The sequence below is a fragment of the Typopeltis vanoorti genome, chromosome 7, assembly GCF_054136105.1.
Source record: "Typopeltis vanoorti isolate ZY-2024b chromosome 7, IOZ_Tvanoo_1.0, whole genome shotgun sequence".
In the NCBI taxonomy this organism is placed as follows: domain Eukaryota; kingdom Metazoa; phylum Arthropoda; class Arachnida; order Uropygi; family Thelyphonidae; genus Typopeltis; species Typopeltis vanoorti.
In genome coordinates, this window is record NC_143555.1 from 92,056,135 (window position 1) to 92,075,407 (window position 19,273).

Below are 19,273 nucleotides of genomic sequence, written 5' to 3' on the forward strand. Positions count from 1 at the left end.
ACTTTCAAGTCGCCAACATAATCTTGTTTAATCCTCTTAACTTGAGGAAGAAATACTTTTAATATTCTGTTATGCTTACAATTTTACATTCAAACTTAATATTAAATCAACCTTAATGTACATTCTTTTAGTCAGTTACCTTTATAAGTTTACAATCAATATTTGTCCGTTAAAATACAGTAATGTACAAATTTGTTCTTTCCACATGATTTATGACCTCTGTAAAATCGATGTTGGGAAATTTTTTTTTTTTTATAAAATTTTGCCGCATCGAATTTTACAACTTGTCTAAAATCTGGAAGGATGGATCTACCTCCATGAGAACAAAGGTTAGGATTTTGGATGCAATTGTTTTTCCAGCAGTAACTTATGGATGTGACACTTGTAACCCAAAGAATTCAGATAAGAAAAGGATAGCTACTTATAAGATGTGGTGTTACAGAAGGATGTTGAAGATATCACATACTGAAAAGTGTACAAATGAATGGGTATTAGACAAGATCAGTAGAACTTTAAGACTGCTTAAGGATATTGACAGAAGAAAGTTAAAATATTTTGGACACGTTGAAAGGATGGAAGGAGGACTTTTCAGAACAGTAATAGAAGGTAAAGCTCCTGAAAAAAAAAGGAAGGGGTCGGACTGTCATTGAAATGGATGGATGGGATGGTGTGTGTGTGTGTGGAGTGACTGATTTTCAGAGAGTTGAAGCACCCAGAAAAGCATATAACAGGACTACATGGTGACTGATGTGGCACATCACTGAGTATCAGAGTGACCATACGGCATCTGTGGATGACCAATGAACAGAACCCTTCACCTCCATATGAGACTGGTAACTCATAATTTCATTGAAAAGACCTAATAAAGATTCTTCACTTTATAAACAAGGACTTTAACTTGAGTTTTTTCCAACCAAAGGGCTCATCTATACTGAGCTACAGAGACTCCAGTAATTATTGTACTGTTTCATACATTAATAGCAGCAGTCTTCAAGTAAGTGTATGAACATTCTGAAGGTTTATAGGCCCACTTAAAATTCTGAATATGGTGGGGGATCCAGTCAAGTTCTCAAGAGACCCACAGAAAACTTGTTACATGCAAAGAGTGAAAAGTCACTTATTCCTGCTGAATGTCCATATGTTGAGGACTCTTCTCAAAAACCATTGAGGAGTAAAGAATATTTTTACTTTTATTCTCCAAATTCACTGTAATGCAGTCAGAGTTATTAAGCTGGATTATATCTGAGAGTTTAAAAATAGTTGTAATATAATGAATAAGTGCCTTATGATGCGATTGGAAGAACGAGATATAGGTTTTTTTCTTCTAGAAACTTGGGTTTTTCATTCTGCTTACAGGTAAATCACTTGTGAGAACACTTGCAATTTTCAGACACAAAATATTGTTGGTGGTGGTCGTTATTCATTAGATTGTATCGATAGTAGGAGGATTGTGTGTTGATGTAGCTGGAGGATTAAATAGAGGAGACAGTGAGTTGTGTAGCGTCATAGTGTGCTCTCTCACAACGAGTCCTTGGTCTCGGAGGTGTCACATAATAATGATGATAGTGCTTCAAGTGCTTCTGAAAAGTATTTCTTTTATTAAGTCTGATTATATCTAAGTTTAAAAATGGTTTTGATGAACAATAAAGCTTCAGGTATCTGTGAAAAGTATTTCTTTAATTGCTTTTGATATGTAAAACATCAATCAAAAAGATGAAATCTGAAAGCAAAATTTTTATTTTTGAATTTTTATATTTTCTAAATAATTTTCTTTGTTTGGCATTGATTGCCTTCAATACAGGTTAATTGAATGATGTTTGCATTAGGTTTCCTCCCTCCCTCTCTCTCTCTCTCTCTCTCTCTCTCACACACACACACACACGCACGCACAATATCTCTTTTAATGTAACTCATATAGTTTAATGTAGGTTCATCCTCTTGTAATCTAGTTCACATAACATATCAATAATCTTATTATTAATTTAAATTTGAAAATTGATAAGTGTTATTATAGTTTAAAGTATATTATGAAAATTACAATAAACAAAATTTGGAAATTTAACACTTTATTAAACATATACTTACAGAGTTTTACAGAAAAGAACTTCATCATCACATATTATTGCCAATGGATAGACCCTTTCTACGGAGGTCTAATCAGTTTCTGTTTCCAGATGAAGTAATAGAAACCTACCTGAAAACCCCCCATATTGGATTACCACCATCTGGAGGTAATAACATCAAAAGAAATAAAGTAATCCTTCAGTTAATTGAGATTGTTTGGTTAACTGAAGATTCATTTACATGGTATAAAAGAAGTCATTCAATTTACAAGGATTGATTAAACTGGAGGTTATTATTTTGAAGGCACAAATAATTGAGGGATGACTTTATTTCAATTTTTATTAAAGTTAAAATTCCATACATTTAATCTGTTCATTAGATCATTAATAATCATTTCATTATTTATTGAGTAAATATATAATATGGATTCTGATATATTTTTGTTTTGTCCTCTTACTATTAAAACAAAGTTTAGAAGAACAATTGGGGATTTTTTTTAAATGCTGGCTACACAATAAATTATTAGTATTCGTTTAGTAGAGCAAATATCAGGTCATCCCAAAAGTAATGTCATTTTTTATACTGTACTTGTTCAAATGTGTCTCAGCTTGTCTAAACATGAATTTTTAAAGCTTTATAAGTACTGCTAAGCTGAGGCGGCCTCAACCTGAATTTGGCTAACTCAGATAATACCTGGTTGACAGCACACAGTTCTGAAATTTGTTGTAAAGGAATTTATATAATAACATGTAAATCGCACTAGAAAAATCTTGTAGTTGAAAGTTAAACTGAAGGATTATAGGATTAATGAAATTTTAATAAGGAAATTGTAGTATAATCTTGTCCCATTAAGCTGTCTTAAACTTAATAAGTCGCCAAAGAAGTTAAGAGTACGAGTGCAAAGGTCAAGTTACATACGCACGTATCGGTCGTAATGCTGCCAGCTACGACGTACGAAGAATATGACACAAGCGGGATTCCTGGAATACAGCACCTACCTGCAGCTAGGACTTGGAGGATCACCTTAGGGGCATGAAGACAAAGGGTCGTATGGGAAAGAAGGGATGAAATATAAGCGAATGCACGCGATAATGCGAGGCTTTTTTCTGGTTGTTGCTGACTTCATCTCGAGGATTCCTGAGTAGCAGACGGTGTAGGGACGAGCGAGAAGGATGTCCCACTCAAGTAGGAGCAGAAAATACGCTGTATCGAGGCAGCGAGAAGTTCGTGTCCGGGAAGAATGTAAAACGGACAGCGCAGTCGTAAGCCTATTGCGGAAGCAACCGAGCGAAGGAGGACCCGAACAACACGTGGCCATTAACAGACCTTCGGAAAAAGATTGGGTAACGTAAAGAACTTTACTGTATGTTTGAATGAGAGAATATTTAATGTTAGATCATATTAAGTGGACAATTCATTGTGGACTATAGTAAGGATTTGAATTTTGAGATAGAGTAATTCTGTTAAACAAAGGAATGTCAGGGGTGAAATTTTAGCTGCATGTGACTGAGATTATATGTGAATTTGAAATTTTGTAGATGATCAATACCAGAATAGTAACGGGTTGTAAAATGTATTTTAATGTAGCATGAAATAAGAGTTTGATTTTAGAGTAACATAATTAGCTAATTTTAATGTTTTATAGTTTGTATGGTTAGCAACTTGATCTGTGAAGTACTTTGTGAAATTAGCATTCAGTAACTAACTTAGTAAGAGATTTTGAAAAGCTTAATATCCTATTCCAATTATAGTTGTAAAGTGTAATTCGTTCCAATAAACATGTTTTGTTCTATATGCCTGATTCGTGCGTGATTCGAGAATTCAAATTACCACTTCCAAAAACTTAGAACCATAGCAGGAGGGAATTTAATGAGAGTTTGAGTAATAGATTATTGGCCACAACTGAAATTAGAAACCAGTATCTATTTAGTGTATATTACAATGAATGCCAATTAACCTAGAAATATTCCCCGAATTTTGAATAAGCTCATATTATAGGACTCTGGCTGGCGCATCAATAAAAAATAAATTTGCCAGTGTCCGAAAAGGAAGCATTCCTAGGTAGAGTTGTGAAAGGCATTATTAAGGAAGTGTATTAGTATAATATATCAATAACGAAAGTATAAAGAAAGTAAAAGAAGATATAACAATGCGCACCGGGTAGGATTTTAGATGAGTAAGATTTGAGTAAGAAAGAAGATAATCAGCATCAAACTAAATAAGAAATAAAATATAAAAATATAGAAGTTAAAAGAACATTATAACAATACATAAGTTATTGTTTAAATAGCTCTTTATTACTATGAAGGTTCACTAAAGAGCAGATTAGACACATCATGCTTTGAGTGTTCAAAAAAAAAAAAAAAAAAGCAACAATGTTGCTAATACTGTAAAAAATGTGCAAGTGTATGGAAATAATGTTTTGAATGTGTGAAAGTGCCAGTGATAGTTCCAAAAATTTTGACAAGAGGAGTTTAGCTTGAAAGCTTCAAATAACAAACAAAACACAGTAGTGATGAGCATTTTACTTCTGGTGACCATCTGGAGGGAGAACAAAACAAAACAAGGCTCTGACTGAAGGATGTTAATGGGAGTGATTGATTAGACTTACTATCAGCTGTTATCCACTGTATATGATGTGAATGTTGTCCCACAATAAAATTATAATTGTAATTCTGTTGTTCTCGTAAAATACAGTGAACTCTATTATTTAACCTCAATTAACCAAGTATCTTGTATAACCAAATTACAAATTTCAGAGCTGCCTAATTTTGTTTCACCACCAGAGTATAATGTCCCAATATCAGTTGTGATTCCTTTGTTTTGAATATCTTTCTAATTTAATTTATGCTTTTGATGTTAAATGTAAAATAAAATTTGATGATGTTCCATTTTCAGAGATGCTAATTTGTGTATAAGTCATGCTATTCCAAAAAGCCTTCAACTAATGATGTTACTTATTTATGTCTGTTGAAAATGTGTGTTTATTTACAGTGTGCTGAAAATAAGTTTCAATCAAGTATTAAGTTTTGTGTTACCTGCTGTTCTCTATAATTAATTTATTTTTAAGTTATTGATATGATTTTAAACCTCTTGTGACATTAAAAAAATGGGCAATGCAAGTATATGTGTGTGTGGGCCTATAGAAAGTATACAAAAAGAAGAATATGTATCGATATTCATATTGGATTCATATCGATATTGGATACATAGACTATCGCTTATTACTGTCAACTGTTATCCCCTGTATATGATGTGAATGTTGTATCTCATACCGTACAGTGAACTAGTTTTTGTTTCAATAATGAAATACTGTGAGTTATATAATGAATATGAAAATGGAGGAAAATGTAAACAATTTATTTAATGTGAAAATTTCACCTAAGTGTGTCATAGGCATCTTCAGTACAGGATTATAGAAAGGCAATTTAGTCACTTTAGTCATCTTACATTAGCTTAATTTCTGTTATTGTAAAAATTATAAAAAGCGCCACCTTAGTAGCTAATGTAAGATGACCAAGGTGGCATTGTTTAGAATTGCCTTTCTGTAATCCTGTAGTGAAGATGCTTGTGACATTTTGGTGAAAATTTTACATTAAATAAATTATCATTTTTATGGCTATTTAGCCTATTTTTGTTTAGGAGTTCCCTTCTTTTATAATGTCATTGGCTTTTTACTCAAATTTTAGGGCATTACTGATGTTTTATATAGACAGATATATGAAGAATATATAGGAGGAATAATTCAGACATACTTCATATATCTGTATATATAAAACATCAGTAATGCCCTAAAATTTGAGTAAAAAGCTAATGACATTAATTCTTCACATGTAAAAAGGGCACTCCTAAGCAAAAATAGGCTAAATAGCCATAAAAATAATATTTGCTTAGAGGAGTAACATGAGAATTTTCCCAGAAATAATACCTTAAATAAATTGTTTACCTGAGTTGTCCTCCATTTTTATATTTATAAACAACTATTTTTTCTAATATGTATCTATGTAATAAACATTCACAGCATCATTAATAGTGATATAATTACCAAACAGATTAAATTTCACCAATTTTTTGGGACTTTTCTATCTGCATTTTCTCTGTCTACTTTTTAAATGTATTACTTTTCATTTTTCATTTTTTAATTCTCTCCTTTACCAGAAATGGTTGCAAAAATCATTAAGATGAATGAATATATTCTTGATGACATAGGAAGAAAGAATGAAGAAAATATTAATTAATTTGCTTAGTTGTTGTTTGCTATTAATTTGCTATTATTTGTTGGATCTTCATATTTTTTTTTCCCCAGACAAAACTGCATTATATTACCAATGGATTGCTTTGTCTCTATTTTTATTACTTTTTTTTATGCCACTTTCACCATATTTTCATTAAAAAAAAAATAAAGCAAGAGGGAGAAACTTCCATTTTAGTGAGCAATCAATATTTTGATAAACTAGGTAACTTTTGCTTGGTTGTCAGTTTACATATATCAGATCAAAACTACCAAGAATTGTCTACTTTTTAGCACATGAAATTACAGTAAATGAACACTTAATTGCATGTTTTTGTTTTAATACTTTTCATATATTTTCTTGTTGTGCATTATTTAGTACTTGCTTTTTCTCTTAACACTGCTGTCTCTTGTACTTCCCCTTGCATAAACAGCCTGGTAGTCTCGTCAACACACAAATTCATTTCCTACCTACAACCGTCTTAGTATTAATTAAGCAGTGTGCACTGCACTGCACTTCACTTTTATTGACTGATAAGTAAGCATCCATGATTTATTTTTAACGGTATTAACAACACCAAACAATTTTATTAAAGAGATGTATTATTAACTGCTTATATTTCGTTGAATTTCAAATCGGCATCATCATCAGAGCACAACACACTTGTACATGCGACAGTGAGTGAGTGAAACAATACAATTGCAATGGACAAAAGATCTAAAGTCCTATTTTTGGTGCCCTCTAACAAAAAAAACAGAGCTATGCAGGAGTTTCTCTTAGGATAACAGTCTCCCAAATTTTTGGCAAATTAATACAACCATATTTGTTAAGGTTGGGAAATTTGGGAGACTGTTATCCTAAGAGAAACTCCTACATAGCTGTGTTTTTTTTTCCCCCCGTTAGAGAGCACCAAAAATAGGACTTTAGATCTTTTGTCCATTGCAATTGTATTGTTTCCACTCACTGTGGAAATCAGAGCACAACACACTTGTACACTGATGATGTTGATTTGAAATTCAGTGAAATATAAGTAGTTAATAAAACATCTCTTTGATAAAATTGTTTGGTGTTGTTAATACCGTTAAAAAAATAAGTCATGAATAACCGTCAACACCTAAGCTTATCTGTTAGATCGATAAGTGAGTGTTTTAACATGTCTGTATTTGTGGTGTTAATTATCATGCATTTGCCTGTGAGGTCACAGTGTTAGTGTGTGTGTCATTAGCATGTGGTATTATTATATTATTAGAGCAGATTATTATTGTTACATGACACTTCCAGGGAGTCCAAGGGACTCATCGAGGAAGGGTACCTACTCTACAACTCTGTCTCCACCACTCAATCCACCAACTACAATGAACCACAACTACACCAACTCCATCTACCACCCACCACCACTAGTATTTTCACAGACAATCATAAACACCCATCCCCAGCAGGATTTGAACCCACAGCCTTTTGGCTGGAGAGCAGATATGCTAACCACTCGGCCAACCAGGCCAGCAAAAGTTCGTCACACTTTTAGATAGGATTCAAACCTAAATCATTCCAACCGAAGTTAATATGTCGCATTGTCCTCCCTGTGCTATGGACAATTAGATTAATAGCTGCTATGCTATTAATCTAATAGCACAGCAGCTGCCACTTAAATACATGCTTGTTCCATATACATATTCAAATAATTTCCATGTATCATAGTTTTTGTGCTTACTAAAATATAATTCTCTAATATGCTATTAGATTATTTTTTAAATCAAACTTGGTAAAATAATTTTTGAGAATTTTATTATTGCTTAAAATGAAACATCAGGGGTGAAATTTTGCAGCAAAGGAAGATATAAATCTATACAGTGTTAGTATAATGGCATTTTAACACCATTACAAGTTTTAATCTGTAATCCATATTTAGACTCCCTCATGGTCAGATTGAGTAGTAATCTCAGCTGTGTTCTTTATTGTTAAGAATGGGTGAAAAGTGGAGTGAACAATTTATTGGATTACCTTTAACTTGGTTTGTGTAGCTGTGTCTCAGTACTGATGCTACTGAAAGCAAGAAATATGATTGCCTTACAATATTGCTTTAATTTTAAATACAGATATGAAATAGATCAAATGGTATGCGGTATATTTTTATATTTCTAGTCCTTTTATCTTATAATTAAAGTTTGCTGTTAGTGGCAGAACAAAATAACAGAAATTTCCATATGAAACTTTTTATCAAAAAAAAAAAAAAAAAAAAGAGACTATTGTTGGGTATATACAAAATTGTAACAACAAAACAATTCAGGCAGATACAATATTTATATAATCACATAAATATTGTATCTCACAATTTTTTTTTTCATTAGTAATTTCATTTTTCTGTATGCATTATAAATTAATAATGTATTTTTGTATGAAATTCATAGCATGACCATGACCAGTATTGTGATAATGAAATTCACACATCCAGCATATGATGGTTCTACTTTAGTAAGCATTCGTACATACATCATCGTGAGATGTATCATGCATTCACGGCCTCCCCCACTATTTAAAGATACTGTTTCCAAGTTGTTTGGATAGTAAAAAGTTCACTGTGTTATCTTAAACGCTATTCTAGTGATTGTGATCTTAATAATGGAATTTGTATATCAAATGTTGTTTGTTTATTTTCAGTACAGAATGGTGTTATGTCAACTGTAGATGGGATGTATACATACCATCATTATATGCAATATCACATCAATGATGATGGATGGGGTTGTGCTTATTGGTCTCTTCAGATTTTTCACTATTAAACAACAAAACAATTCAGGCAGATACAATATTTATATTAAACACTATTCTAGTGATTGTGATCTTAATAATGGAATTTGTATATCAAATGTTGTTTGTTTATTTTCAGTACAGAATGGTGTTGTGTCAACTGTAGATGGGATGTATACATACCATCATTATATGCAAGATCACATCAATGATGATGGATGGGGTTGTGCTTATCGGTCTCTTCAGACCATCACCTCATGGTTTCGTTTTCAAGGCTATACTGACAGGCCAATTCCAAGCCATAAGGAAATCCAACAGGTAAAAATTATATATACAGAAGGGGTACAAAATCAGACATAATAATTTAGATGTTGCAACTGCTAGGTGAAAAAAAAATTTTTTTTGAAAATATTCTTGGATGATTTTGTGTTGATGTCATTTCTGGTTCACAGAGTATTATACAACATGCAAAACTTGTTACATATACAGATGTACATGATGGTGTGATTTACTTATCAGTAAAAATGTTATATGCTTATAGTATGGTGTCTATCTTATTCATGAATAAATATAATAAAAGCAGCATGCACACTCTGTGACTACTGTCATATCTACTTATGCAAATTAAACAGACAGTTTCTACAACCCATAGGTTTGAATTCCACTATGGTAGAGGTTTGTCAAGTCTTAAGATAGTATGACTTTCATTTCCCATTCTGAGGACACCTGCTTATCAAGGCCTGAAATGACATGAAAAAATACTGTATTTAGAAATCCTATTCAAAGTAGGATTTCTGGATTTTCAATCTTCAGACAATTCAGGGTTATAAAAATCACTCTGTGCAGTGATTTCTTTTATATAAATTGTATCAAATTCCATTGTGCCAAGGAGCAAATGTGAGACCCACATCAAAATGGGGAGGGAAGTTGAAGAAACAAGGAATTAGTTACAGCATCATATATTATGAACATTCTTTGAAATGATTTTTTTTTTTTTTGGAATGGTTTGCAGATTTGTACTGTTTGAAGATAGTGCAGGGGTCAGTAAAATGGTCAACATTGACTCCTGGGGGGGGGGAAATGGCTATCCAAGGGGTCGATAAATGTCTAGAGGTCAAAAGAGGGTCAATAAACACCTAAAATGATTTTGAGTAACACCTAGTAAACATGCAACTATTCATAAAACACATCCCTCTCATTAATCATTCCGAGTAAATCAATAAAATGTAAATTTTTAATGTTCTTTATAAATTTCTAATGGATAATAAATAAATATTTATTGGATAAATATTTCTTATTGAGAAGTAATGAAGTAAAAAGGTTAAGAAATTATTATTTTTAAATTCAGAAATTTATTATTGATAACATTTATTCATTTATTTAACGTGATGGGGTCGATGAGGGATCAAAGATTCCATGAAGGGGTCAATGGTCTAAAATGTTTGCCGACCCCTGCTCTAATGATACACAGTCCACACTCTCTTGGTTGCATCTTAGAAGAGTGACTGGGCACCTCACAGTAGCCTGTTTTCAAGCTATTCTGAAAGTAGGCTACTGCTAACTTGCTGCCCTTGTCTTTTCAGTAGTTTCATGTATAACCAACCAACCAATACAGTATTGTCAGTTGATGGTAAGATGATTAATTGATTATCAATAATCTTGTTCTGACCAGAAATATCATCCTTACCTTTGATACACCCTAAATCTCCAACTTATATAAAAGCAGGATATCTGAATTGCCCTGTAAATTCTACATCCCTAATTCACTTAGATGCTTTAAATATCACACATATTGGCATTCATACACCACTTCCTGTAAGGGGGGGGGGGCTCTAGTATCTATGCCTACTGTGTCTGTAAAGAGCACAGAAATAAAGCCTGCTCTGGTGGTGGTGGTGGAACAGGGACAAATGCATAAAAGCATTAGCGAACACATCTAGCCTAAGGATGGAATGGTTCTTCCCTAGGATGCCAAAGGTGAAAGGTTGAAAATCAGATACTAAAGATAAAGACAGAGCACCTCGTATCTGAAGGCAAAGATAAAACTTACAACTGCTAGTGCAAAGTTTACTTATGCTTCAGAAGGTAACAGTAAAGAACACAAGTGACATAAAGATGTATTGGCCGTTCTTCCTTATCTTACAGTTATACTATATTTTGAATATTATGATCTCACCAGCTTTTCAATACAGTGCATTAATACCATCAACTTATATGGCATCATTCTTGAAACAACTCCTAAAATGATCCCACTGTATGCAAACTCACTAAGTCAAAAAATGATTATAATAAATAAGAACAAATAATGGCAAAGGCTTTTCATAAAGAAGTCTCCAAACACTGCCATTAAAAAAGTAAAAAAAAAAAGCTACCAAAGTGTGAAAGAAAACAAAATCTCACAGAATTGAACTGATGGTGCGATAAGCATTTTTCCTAAGGAGGAGGAGATGGACTCTGGTAAGTCTTTAAGTTTCTGGAAACTGGATAAATATATCAAATCAAAAGAATTGGTCAATTCTTATACTGGAATGAAAATATCAGTAATATCCACTTCCTTTTGCACAAATTCAAACCTATATGTTCCAGTTTGCAAAAGACATATTTAAAGTTCATACAGGATACCACTTTACAAATTACTACTTATTTACTTATCCTCTTCATATCTCATAGCACATAAGGCTGAGATCCGTTTCTTACAGATACCTCTGTCCTGAGCCAGTTCAGCCTTCTCTCCAGCTCTTCTAGCCAGCCAGTCTTCTTTCCTTTTCTATCATTCTCTGTCAGGTTAATTTCGGCTTTCCATTTGCCTTCTGAAATGCATGTCAAAACCACTTTAGGAATCTTTCTGCTGCCTATGTGTCCAATCCATTTTCATCTCTATTTCTTTCATATCATTGGTGATGCTTTTTTGTGCAATCAGCTTATATAAGTCATCATTTGTTATATGTTGGGGTCAAAATATTTTTAATATTTTATGCAGACATTTGGTTTGAACTCTAATTTAGCTTCCATGTCTCTGATCCATATAATAATACAGCCTTAACATTGCTGTTGAAGATCCTTATTTTGGTATTTCCAAGATTTCCATACATTATTGAAGATCCTTATTTTATTATGGTATTTCCAAGATTTCCATACATTATTTACTTTTTTTAAAGCAGTATTAGCTTTTATCAGACTTTTGCATTATATCCCTGTCAGTTTTACCTTCAGTATCTACGTTTGCTCCCAAGTATGTAAATTTCTTCTATAGCATGCTGATTGATTTTGATCTCTTTGTGGCATTTGCTGTTTAGTTTAAGCACCTTTGTTTTAGTCATATTTATTTTAAGACAAACCATTGCAGCTGTTTTATACAAGTCTTCTGATTTAGTTTGTATATCATTGTATTTTGATGATATCAAAACTATGTCATAATCTAGATCTTCTAACCGTGATCTAATCACAGTTAGAAGATGTAGACTTTTTGCACTTGTAACTTTTCTCATAATCCAATCAATTATTATGTCAAACAATACCAGATCTTATCTCAAACCATTCAGATGTTGTTTGCTGTGTAATAACAACCTTTACTTCCCTTATATTTTTATTATTCTCACATACTGGTGTATGTGAGAATAATATTCTCACATACTGGTGTATGATATTGGTGTCGAGGCTAGCTGGTGAACTATAGACTTTTTGCACTTGTAACTTTTCTCATAATCCAATCAATTATTATGTCAAACAATACCAGATCTTATCTCAAACCATTCAGATGTTGTTTGCTGTGTAATAACAACCTTTACTTCCCTTATATTTTTATTATTCTCACATACTGGTGTATGTGAGAATAATATTCTCACATACTGGTGTATGATATTGGTGTCGAGGCTAGCTGGTGAACGGACATCCTATCGGAGAGCTCCTGAGAGATTTGTGATTTTTGTTGATTTATTGATGTTTTGGATTCAATGTAATGGACTTAGTGTGTAATTTTGGTATATTATTGGAGCTTTATTAGCGTGGTTAGTGTACTAAAGTGTTTTATAACATAATCTATGTCGGGAAGTCGCCGCTAGATGAATTCGTAATGTGTAGTGTTCGTGCAAGCTCCAGATAAGATAAGTATCATTTTCAGTTATCGATACAAATTACTTAATATTGTGTAGTTTTGTTTTGTTTGCCTTGCGTATTTTAGTGCGTCTGTTTCTGGTGTGTTATAACGTATAATTTGACAAAACACGTTGCAAATAAGTATGGCACTTGTGCAAAGGAAAATGGCGGCCAGTAATGAAGGCTCGCCATCCTTATCAAAGAACGGTAGTATAAAAGAAATGAGTCAGTGTACTAGCTGTGAAATGTACGCTTTGCGGAGTGCGGTCGGAGTGTGGTTAGATGATAATAAAGGATTGAATGTGTGTAGAAAATGTAGGGAGAATGAGGAATTGAAGTGTATTTCGGATCGTGAGTGTGATATTTTTGTCAACCTTCAGAATGAAGGAAATAGGGATATGACAAGAAACGGCAATGTTGTACATGAAAATTGTGAGAGTGTGAATGTAGAAAGTGTGAATAATAGTATAAATGGTTTCTCAGAGCATAAAAAAGATGAGATAAATGCATTGAATGAGATCGCGTTGTTGAATAGTGTGATAGAAAGAGCAAAACAGCAGCTAGAGTGCATTAACAAAAGTAGACTGAATGAACCAACCAATAATAAAAGGTATGACAGGAAAAATAGACGTATGAATGTGAACATGAACAAAATGAAGGATAGAGTGCTGTATGGAGACTCGTTAGTACGAGGTGTGTTAGTAGAGGATTTGACAAAATCGTACCAACTTGGTGCGACCATAAAGGACGTAACTGAGTCTATTAGAGAGCAAAAGGAAAGGGTGAAAGAAATGATTGTTGTGGCAGGTACGAATGATTTGAAAGGAGATAAAATGGAAATGATAGAAGACCTGAATGAATTGTTTGAGGTAGCAAAAGAAAAGAGTGAAAGAGTTAGAATGATTAGTGTTTTGCCACGGTATGACAGTGAAATGTTTAAAAGGAGGGCCATAATTGCGAATGACTTTATGCGTGGGTTATGTATGACGAGTGGTGTGGAATTTGTGGATGTGTGGAGTGAGTTTGATGGGCGAAAGGATCTATATAAGATGGATGGCTTGCATTTGAATGGTTATGGTGTAAGAAGACTTGAGAAAGTGTTGCTGAATGTAGTGGATGTGCAAATTCAGGGAAACTAGATTTGTTAAGGGGGGGGGAGTAGACATGCAGTCCTTATGGAGGCAGTTGAATGTAAGAATGAATATAATATGCCAGAGCAAATAAGGACAACAAATCTGAGTGGGATAGTTAATATAAGGCATCAAGGTAGGGTTGGGGCTAATGGGGGTCTTAAATTCATGTACACTAATACTAGGAGTATTAGGAACAAGAAGGAAGAGTTTTTGGCCATGGTTGGCACTTACAGACCACAGGTTATAGGTATTAGTGAAACATGGCTGACTGTAGATGATATAACTAGTGGGATTGAATGTGATGGGTATAGTGTGTTCAGGAATGACAGAGAGAATAAAATGGGGGAGGAGTATTGTTGATGATAGCTGATGAGCTCCAGCCAAGGAGAATAGAAGTTGAATTGCAGGATAGAGAAAAGAGCACATTTGAGGCCATTTGGTGTGAGATTGTGGCTAGCAGAACTAAATATACAATTGGGTGCTGCTATAGACCAGGTGATGGAAAAGATGGTGGTGACAGTATGCACAAGCAAATAGAAGAAATGGGTGGAAGGAGGGTGATTATTGTGGGAGATTTCAACTATGGTCGCATTGATTAGAGTGAGGAGAGGACACACAGGAAGAAGGAATTGGATTTTATGCGGTTATTAAGGGATAACTATCTGCGACAACATGTAATGGAAAATACTAGGGGTCAGAGAGTGCTTGACCTAGTAATTACATCTAAGGATTTGGCTGTAACAAATATGACCACATTGCCACCAATCGGTGAGAGTGATCCTAGGGTCTTAACTTGGGAGGTGGCTAAAGGTGTAGAATTTTCAATTAAGACAGGGTACATGTGGAATTATCGGGCTGGAAAGTATGACAAGCTTAGGAGTTTGATTGGTTCAGTGCCATGGCATGTACAACTGCAAGGACCAGAAGTTGATAGTGCATGGGAGATAGTTAAGAAGTGCTTGCATGAAGCAATGGCTGACTGTATACCTAGAGTCCGAATAATAAATCAAGTAGGGGTTAAATGGATGAATAACACCATTAAGCTTGAGCTGCAAAAAAAGAAACAACTATGGAGGGAATTTAAGGAGAAGGGTGACCGGCAGGCACATGAACGGTATAAAGTGCAGGCCAGAAGGGTGACGAGTGTGGTAAGAAAAGCAAAAAAGGATTACGAAAGAACATTGGCCATGCAGGCTAAAGAGAATCCTAAACAGTTTTTTAGATATGTAGCAAGTAAAAGGAAAAATGTACATGGCAGATTGATTTTAAAGAATGCCGATGGTAGGGAGGTAACTGAATCAGTTGAGATAGTTGAGTTACTGAGTGAGCACTTTGCAAGAGTATATCATCCAGGTGGTGACATTGCAGAAATGAATAAACCAATAGATTATACGGGAATTGTGGTTAATGAAGTGGAGGTGAGTAGTCTATTGCATAACCTCAAGATGAAAATGGGATATTGTATCGGGGACAACATGGTTTTGTGAAGGGTAGATCATGCCTCAGTAACTTGCTCACGTTTTATAACACAGTGACGGCTGAACTGGATAGGGGTAATGGGTTTACAGTGATACTACTGGACCTTGCCAAGGCCTTTGATAGGATACCACATGGAACCCTAATCAGTAAACTGGAGCAGATGGGTATAGATATAGGGTTGGTGAGATGGATAGGAGGGTGGTTGAAGGAGAGATATCAAAGAGTGGTTTATTCAGGAGTGGAGTCTAAAAGACGTCTTGTGACTAGTGGAGTGCCACAGGGCTCTGTTGTTGGACCACTGCTTTTCAATTTGTTCATCAATGATATTGGAAAGGATCTGAGAGGAAGTGTTCACTTGTTTGCTGATGATGCTAAGTTGGGTAGAGCAATTGTGAGTACACAGGATGTCAAAATTTTACAGGATGATTTGGATAGTTTGTAGGACTGGGCTAGGAAAAATGGATGTCAATTTAATGTGGCAAAGTGTAAGGTTATGCATTTTGGGGTGAAAAGAATAGCAGCAGTATATCGCATTGGTGGAACCATACTCCAGGAGATTGATGAGGCCAGGGATTTGGGAGTGTTGGTGGATAGGGAGTTGAAGTTTAGTTGGCACATTGCAAAAGTAACTAAAACAGCTCACCAAATCACTTGGCTTCTGAAAAATACTTTAACATGCAGAGACGAACAAGTTGTTGTTCCTCTGTATCGAGCCTTGATAAGACCCCATCTGGACTTCTGTGCCCAGTTATGGGCACCAGGGTTTCTTCGTGATGGGGAGGAAGTGGAGAGGGTCCAGAGACGAGTGACGAAGATGATAGCAGGTCTGTGGAATGAACCTTATGAGAATAGGTTGAAGATTTGTGGGTTGCAGAAATTGGATGATAGGCGAAGGAGGGGTGATATGATTGAGACATTCAAATTACTGAAGGGTTTCTATAAGATTAATCCAGAAGATATTTTTGAGAATAGGACTGGTGCTGGTAGGAATAGGGGCCATACATGGAAGCTGGGCAAGAATGTGGTTAGCAGGGGTGTTAGAACTAGGTTTTTTACTTGGAGAGTGGTGAATGAGTGGAATAAGCTGCCAGAGTCTGTTGTGGGTGCTACGACCGTGAATGAGTTCAAGGCAAGGTATGATAGATACTGTGTGAATGTTGAATAGTTGTTCTTGACATGATGTTAGGGCCTCCCTCGATGAGTCTGTCGACTCCTTGGAGTTTCCCGGAACAACAATAATAATAATAATAATAGTTAACTTGGGAATTCCATAACTTTTAATAATTAATCATAATGTTTCTCTGTTCATCCACTGGCAAAACTGGGGATGAACCTTCCCATAGAAGTATTGTTATTTTAGTGGACAACACCAGGCTCCATTCCAAAGTCCAAATTAATGTCACTCTAGTGGCGTAACCATTTACCTCCTTGAATTCTTTATTGTAACATGTCCTTTATACATACCACTTCTTAGTTAACTCACTCCATTCTTGATAATCCTATGTTTCACCAGCTGCTCCAATACTTTTTACGATAGTGCAAATGCCAGTGGAAGGGTTATTGAACAAATACTTGACAAAGATGACTTCTTTTTTCTCTTCTAAATAATGGAAGTATGGCCTTCTTTCATATGCCTATGCATTCATATTCTGCAACGGAGCTCATAATCTGCTCTGACACAGTCAGCTTTTTTTTTTTCCACATGGGAAGTTGAAGAGAGTATAATAGATGTGATTGTTTTCTTGTGATTTCTAGTAGATCATCAAGGGAACAGTGTTCTGCTTTACATATGCTATGGTGTAAAATTGAAAACAAGTTTTGCTGTAGTCAGACAGACACATGTCAGTGAACATATATGACAGATAACAGAACAGTATTGTTCCAACTTTATCACTTTTCATTCCAGTGAAACCATGGCAGAAACCCAGGCGTAAAGCAACAGAAAAAAAAAAAAATAATCATCATCATCAAATTCCTGATATGTACCTTCAGGGAGTGTACGGGATGATTATGGTAGTACTACATAAAAAGGTCCACTAATTCTAATTACTAATCAATAGTTTTCCTGCAACTTATTCTGTTATCTGTCAAGATTCCAACATTATCAAATCTTATATATCTGTCTTTTAAGACATTTTTAACTGTATCAATCTGCCTACATCTTCATCCTCTTTTGGGTCTTTTTCCTTTCAACCTGGCAAAGAAAACTTGTTTTGCTAACCTTTCCTCTCCCATTCTATTTAAGTAGCCATACCACCTGAGATTAGCTCTACTAACTAACACATTTCTGAATGTTAGCATTGGTAATGTCCTTATTTTTAATGTAATACTGGCATTGATGCCATCTGTTCAGATGTTATATATCTGTCTTTCTCAGAACTCTCATATCTAAGGTCCCCAGTCTTTGATCAAGTTTTTTATTTCTAATCCAGCTCTCAACTCCTTAAGTTAAAATTGGTTGAAAATTCTGTGCTATGCAAATATCCACAATCTCTATAACAGCAACCTTTACCACTCTACGAGGGTGGTCTGAAAATTTCTCGGCCTCGACCATAGATGGCAACAGTATCAGCATGATTTATTTTTCTAAGTTGGTACATCTGTCATAGGTATCCACGTGAAATTGCAAGTCATTCTATCAAGTAGTTTGTTTTATATAGCTGTCTGAAGCAAAAGTGTTGTCTGTATCCCTTGAAATGGATAAAATTGAGTATCGTGCAGTTTTAAAATTCTTTGTAAAAGAAGGTTTAACGCCAAAAGAAATTCATTCGAAGTTCATAAAAGTTATAGGTATCTTCTCCTTCGTTTTCAACAATTAAGAAATGGGCTGCTGAGTTTAAATGTGGCCATACCAGCCTTGAAGATGATCCACGTGAAGGACGTCTAAAAAAGTGTAACAACACCAGAAATCATTGATCAAGTGCACTATATGGCATTGGATGACAGGCAAGTCAAATTGCGTGAAATTGCTGAGACTATAGGCATTTCAAAAGAACGTAGGATATATTTTGCATGAAGAATTGCAAATGAAAAAGCTTTGCACAAGATTGGCGCAGCACTTGTTCACAGCAGATCAAAAACACACTCGCATGAAAATCTCTGAACAGTGTTTGGAGTGTTTTAACAAGAATAAAACTGATTTTGTGCATACATCGATTTATTATTATGGATGAGACTTGGAGTCACCATTACACACACACACACAGACACACACACACACACACACACACACACCAGAATCCAAACAGCAGTCAAAACAATGGACAGAAGCCAGTTGTTCAGCGGCAACGAAGACAAAGTCGGTTCCATCTGCAGGAAAGGTCATGGCATCGGTGTTTTGAGATGCTAACAGCATTATGTTTATTAAATTATCTTGAAAAGGGTAAAACAATAACTGGGGAATATTATTCCAATCTTTTAACCAGATTAAATGAAAAAATTCGTGAGAAAAGACCCGTTTTGCAAAAGAACAAAATCATCTTTCATCAGGACAATGCACCTGCCTACAAAAGGTGTTTTGGC

General features: G+C 34.7%; 1 protein-coding gene across 1 annotated transcript in view; it reads left to right on the forward strand.

The window, feature by feature from the left end:
* Positions 1 to 19,273, forward strand: part of Ufsp2 (UFM1 specific peptidase 2) — a 245,905-nt gene that overhangs the window by 153,780 nt on the left and 72,852 nt on the right. The window contains exons 8-9 of the mRNA XM_090396020.1: positions 2,088 to 2,231; positions 9,184 to 9,362. Of these exons, the coding sequence (XP_090252146.1) occupies positions 2,088 to 2,231; positions 9,184 to 9,362 (323 nt within the window). The remainder of the gene's footprint in view (positions 1 to 2,087; positions 2,232 to 9,183; positions 9,363 to 19,273) is intronic.